Source organism: Gouania willdenowi, chromosome 10, assembly GCF_900634775.1.
Source record: "Gouania willdenowi chromosome 10, fGouWil2.1, whole genome shotgun sequence".
Lineage (NCBI taxonomy): Eukaryota > Metazoa > Chordata > Actinopteri > Blenniiformes > Gobiesocidae > Gouania > Gouania willdenowi.
In genome coordinates this window covers 17395524-17401523 of record NC_041053.1, presented here as the reverse complement: position 1 = coordinate 17401523, position 6000 = coordinate 17395524, and the positions used below count along the sequence as shown (strand labels likewise).

Sequence of the window (6000 nt, the reverse complement as noted above, 5' to 3'; positions counted from 1 at the left end):
ACACGAGAAACTAGAGAAATACCAGGGGCTCAGAGAAGAGTTGGAGAAAACCTGGAGGGTGAAGGCATCAGTGGTGCCCGTGGTCATCGGGGTACTCAGGGCAGTGACCCCCAAACTGGAGGAGTGGCTCCAGCAGATTCCAGGAAATACATCAGACATCTCGGTCCAGAAAAGTGCAGTGCTAAGAACAGCAAAGATACTGTGCAGGACCCTCAAGCTCCCAGGCCTCTGGTAGAGGACCTGAGCTTGGAGGAAAAAAAATTATAAATAAATAAATAAATAAATAAAGAGATAAATAAAGAGAATGCCCGCGGTGGGTGAGGAAGTTATATATATATATATATATATACACACACAGTATATTTAGTTGAAGTAGATTTACATTTCACAGAGTGAAAGTATAAAAATATGAAATTGTGTGCTGTTTTGATGAAAAAAAAAAAATACTACTTGAAAAAAATTGAAAATCTTAATTTTTCCAAAATTTCAGGCAACCCCACCTGGGGTCCCAACCCCAAGGTTGAAAAACACTGATTTAGTGGCACCTGAATAGATTCATTTCTATAGTTTTTATCACTTCTGGTTACTTTATTTGTTAATTTTCCACTCTCTCATAAGTAGTGCCATCGCGTACCCTCATTTGAGAAACACTGCTCTAAAGGGCCGGATTAGGCCCCTGGGCCTTGAGTTTGACACATGTGCACTAATCCATCTTTTTAAGGAGTCCATACAGGAGCCATGTTCCTTTCATTACAACTAACAGGTGAGTTTTCTCATTTCTCACATTTTCTTCTTTTTCTTTTTTTTTTTTTTTTTTTTAAACATCAGGCATGTTCACGAACAGCTCACCTCATCTGTATCTGCCGTAATGTTTGTTATGCTGTATGTACACCATAGGTTACCATGACTGTCACTGATTACGTGTTGGTGGGATGGTTTGTGGGCGTGGCTTCCAGGCTTGGTGCAGGTGCAGGTGGTGACTGTCATTGCTGTGGGAGCTCTGACGGCTGTTTCTTGGTTTTCAGAGTGTCTATGAGGGACTGGACGCCGCGTTTCACGCTGACGCTCACACGCCGAGTCACTGAGTCTGCAGAGGGTGAGGAGGAGGAGGAGGAGCCAGCCCGCTGGGGGGGCGGCCGTGCCACCAGACACTTTTGGTAGCGGAGCTGTGAGGAGGGAAAGAAGGAGGTTTAACAATCAGTGGCTAATATTTAAGCTTCCTGACAGGATAAAAGTCAGGGTTTGATCAATTATTCATCTGTGCAAGGCTTTACACCAGGGCTGGGGTCAATTATAACTGTAATTGCGTAATAGATAGTTAATTGCAATTATGACCCAATTATAATTGTAATTGAAAAAATATCTTTCTGTTGTAATCATAATTGAATTGATAGAGTTCAGATAATTGGCTTTGTAATTGACTGTAAATTCTATAAAAACTGTCAATTACAATTCAATCAAACGCAAAACTGGAGAACCATGTTACAGTTCTATGGCTTACACACACGTAGTTAACAATTATCAAAATATGTAGAAACACTATAATAACTATCCATTATAAGTGGTTAATAGATCATTAATAAACTGTTAGTTAATGAGTTATAAATTGCTTGTTGATTTTTTGCTGACAATTTGTTAAGGATTTATGAAACTTACAAGCTGTTAGTTAACAATTTAAATAACCCAAGTGATTCTTGGTCATGGATGCACTGGCCTTGGGCTGTGGGATAAAACTCATACTGGTTTTAACCTTACGCACGTTGAACCCAAATACCAGTTTTAGGTATAACCACTCACTCCTTCCCTCTGTTCACGGTCATTATACCTAAGCTCCACACGTGTCACCAGACTGGCTGAACTGATTACACAGCACAATAAGCACAACTATAACATCACATCTCACTGTCAACTTAAAACAGTCAACCCTTCCCCACCCTTTCCATTGTCCTACCCTGACTCCCTCTTCCCTGTTCCCTTCCCCCTCACCTAGGTGCAACACTGCCCTCTCTCTTTATATCCTCCCTTTAATAAAGTATTTATTACCCTTCCTTAGGGAGGGCTGGTGATGGTCACAATTATGCAATAAAATAAATTCATTTATTTTAATTGCAATAACAAAACATGCATTGCTGTCTTTAAAAGATTGCACTTTTTGTAGTGTTGCCCTTTGACTGCATGCGCAAAACAAAGAAAAAAACTAACCCAAACAAACATAAATTATTGTATAAACTACCATGTAGATATCTCAGCCCTTCTAAATACACAAATTCAATCAAAATCCACAATATTTGGAGGATCACAATTTTCCCATGCTTTTATCACATGACTGCAGTATTTTTAAATCTCAAATCTCAATATTCCTGAAATGATTTCTCATAATTATTAACTAAATCAATGACATTTAAAAGAGAAAATCCTGCAGGGACTGATATCTGTCACTTATTGCTTGGATATTGTTGGTGCCTTATATTGTTTATGTATCATTTATACGTCAAAGTGCAAACTTGTGGAGATTGTAAGTGAAATTGCTCATTTTCCCACCTAAAACCTGTGGCCCGCCTAAGATAAAACTAATTTATGTTCGGGCCCTGAACTAAAATGAGTTTGACAGCCCTGGCCTACAGCAATCATAAGATCTCCTCCCACCATAACTTACCACACACGCCGCCTGCACAGCCTCAGATACACATCCTGCATTGGGGTCACACCAGAACACGTGGCACTGGAAATGCTGGTTCCCCGTGTCCATAATGAAGGCAAACGTATGCACATCCCGTCCCACGCCCATGAAGGACAAAAAGCGGACACGGCACTCCACCAACGCCTCCTCTTCCTCCTCCTGCACAGCCATCACACAGCGTAATCAGAGTCCTAACAGATCGCTCTCTCTAACTGAATGCAAAGTTTGTAACTATTTGTTAGTTCTCATGATGCCACCAGAAGTCTCACCTTCTCTTTGATCACTGCCACCGTGGTGTCAGCGATGCTCAGTATAACCGGAGTCCAGTCCTCCTTACCCGTGGATGATATGAGGTTGTCTATCGCACCATTTATGATGTCCATACCTGTAGAGTAACACAGGAGAGTGCACAGTTAGAGCAGGAGGAGGGATTTACATGGACACACACAGACTCCAGTTTTACCTATTGGCCGAGTTACAGAGGTCATTCCCAGATAGAACACATGGAACTTCTGCACTAGTTCAGTCTTTGGCATTGGGAACTCTGTAGAGGAGAGTAACGAAGACAAAGCTACTGTCAAACACATACGAACACATCTAGTGAGGTGTTTGAAAAGAGAAGACATGAAAATGGAATAGCAGGAATCAGATCAGAGGATGAGAAAACCTTTTTAGAGCAGTGGTTCTCAAAAAGTACCCTCTTTCTCATATTTCTGAATCCAAGTACCCCCTTTGTCCGACTACAACATTTATAGATAGAATAAATTAGTGATAACACACATTTTAAAGAATCTCATTCTAAATAAGTTGAATGAAACAATATTTAGTGGCTTCTGAATAGATTTATTTTTATGGTTTTGAACATTTCCAGTCATCTCCCGCCTGATGTGGGACCAAGACTGTCCCTTGTGCTTTCAGTTAATGTTTTAGTTAAAATAATTTCCATCATTATTATCTGGATTATAATTTTAAACTAAAAATAAACATCATAAAACCCCCATATTTGTAATGCTTTCTTTAATTTTCCATTATTTCTCTCTTTCTCTCTCAAGTACCCCATCTCTAGTGCCATTGCGTATTCCTAGGGGTACATGTACCCCCATTTGAGAAACACTGATTTAGAGCACTGAAGCCATATAAAATGAATGAGGATGAAACCTGTTATCGACGATTCAAAAATTTTTTTAACTCTTTAAAATTTAAAAATGCCTCAAAGCATTTCTACCTGAGCACTGGATTGTTATGGAATAGGTAAGTCCTCTTCCTGGTTTGCATGTTCTCCCTAAACATACATTAGCTGATCTGGTTCCAAATGTATGCCACAGATTCTGTAAGTAACTGGAGCAGGTTTTCCCTGAGTACGCAGGGATAGGTTGAACTGAAAACCTGAATAGCATTAACATAGAAGATAAATGAATGGAGGAAAACAATGAACTATACACTATACTATAAAGTGTACATAAGTTGTATGCTTGGGCTCTGCAGTCAGAAAAGAAATGCTGTTTATACACATTTAAGGAAAGATTTCAACACATGATGACATCAATAAAGCACATAATGCTCCACAAAATACAGAATACGAAAGGGAGATGAAGTCAGGCATTCTTTTGAATATTGTGAGATTTATGTGTCTTTGTGATGGAATAATAGGGTGCAAATGTGCGCTATTGTCCCACAACATGCACGTGAGAGTGTATTCCGTGTTATATTCCCATTTCCGCATGACTTTGTCTGAATAAATGCAAAAATTAAAATACTGCCACTTCTATTTAGTGAATTCTATGGTTACAAAAAATTAGAGGTCCTTGACATTTTATCTAATAATAATAATGCATTGGATTTTATATAGCGCTTCATCATAGACACTCAAAGCTCTTTACAGAATCAAGGCATTATTCTTTCACTCCACACTTAGTGGTGGTAAGCTACTATTGTAGCCACAGTTGCCCTGGGGCAGACTGACGGTAGTGCGCAATCGGTCCCGCTGACCACCACAAACACTCACTCACACATCACATTCATACTAGGCAATGTGGGTAAAGTGTTTTGCCCAAGGACACAATGACAGATGCCACTGAAGTGACTGTCCCCCACTGTGGCCCCTGCAATTCTCAGTGGTCTCACATCCAAATACTAACCAGACCCAGACCTGCTTAGCTTCAGAGATCTAATGAGATCGGGCAATGACAGGCTGGTATGGTGTAGGCATGTAGATCTTTGCTCATACTTTCTCAGCTTTCAGTCCTTCTCTAGGGACAGTGGAATGTAGAGCATTTGTAAAGAGGCAGCCTTATTTAATTTCTGAAACTGGGAAGGAACTGGGTGTGAGCAAGTGGTGCCTTTCTAACTATACCGTATCATTTTTTCAGCCACAATTCCGAATCAGACCAATGACAAGCCCTCGACTTTAGCCGAACGGCCCCACTGCATCTCCCCCTGCATTCCATACATCTGTGCTTTACTAAAGAAAAGTCTACCAAAGAAAAGCACAGACGCATTCGGTCAAAACTTCAGAACGTTTAACGGTACTGAACGCTATTGTTCAGTTATGCATGTACAGTATGTATATATTGTCACACGTACATGTTGGGTCAAACATGTGTTACTTCTATCCTAGAAAGATCTTCTCCACTCATCTAGTTTTTCATTCAAAGCCTGGTGTTTCTATCTACCTCAATACCCTCTTGTTTTATTTCAATCCCTTTGTGAGTTTATCAAGCTAATGCTATAAAAAATGTAGAGGATGTTTCTCCGAAAAGGTCTTTGATTCGGGGTTGAGGCGTAGAGCTGTGGAAAACCAGCTTCTGACTCAAAGAAACTGTAATTGGGATTTAATGAGGTCAACTGTCAATGTAAGAGAAGATATAGTCGTGTGTTTATATTCTGATGTGAAGCTCCTTTCTCTCTGGTTGGGCAGACACACACACTGGGGCAACTTAAATTAGTGGATGAGTTGTACTCGGGCCTTTTTTCTATCTTTCAGTAATTGTTTGGAACGAAGTGGAACAAACCAAATGGAAAATACTGCATAGAATAAACCCTCTCGCACACAGTGTCTCACTCATTGATCTTGAATGGAGGCAGGTGGAAAATAATTGGGAAGAATGGAAAAGAAGACGATTTAACTGCTACAAACTGCTACATAACCAGGAAAGTTTCTGATGCAACTTAAGTCTTTTTGTCGAATGTGTGTAACAATGAATTTGGGAGTATTTCTGTGTTTGTTTCCATGTTAAAATTAGCTTTGCTGGGCTTTGGTGCCATTTCATACATTTCTACAGGCATTTTTAAGCTGTCAAGTTGTTAAAGCAAGGAAATGT

The 6000-nt window shown here is 39.9% G+C and overlaps 1 protein-coding gene across 6 annotated transcripts in view; it reads right to left on the bottom strand.

The window, feature by feature from the left end:
* Positions 1-793: 793 nt before the first annotated feature.
* Positions 794-6000, bottom strand: part of LOC114470890 (amyloid-beta A4 precursor protein-binding family B member 2-like) — a 63884-nt gene continuing 58677 nt past the window's right edge. For all 6 annotated transcript variants that reach the window (XM_028459263.1, XM_028459262.1, XM_028459266.1 and 3 more), the window contains 4 exons: positions 3144-3224; positions 2950-3065; positions 2657-2839; positions 794-1166 (listed from right to left, as the gene is read on the bottom strand). In XM_028459263.1, the coding sequence (XP_028315064.1) occupies positions 984-1166; positions 2657-2839; positions 2950-3065; positions 3144-3224 (563 nt within the window). In that variant the 3' untranslated portion in view covers positions 794-983. The remainder of the gene's footprint in view (positions 1167-2656; positions 2840-2949; positions 3066-3143; positions 3225-6000) is intronic.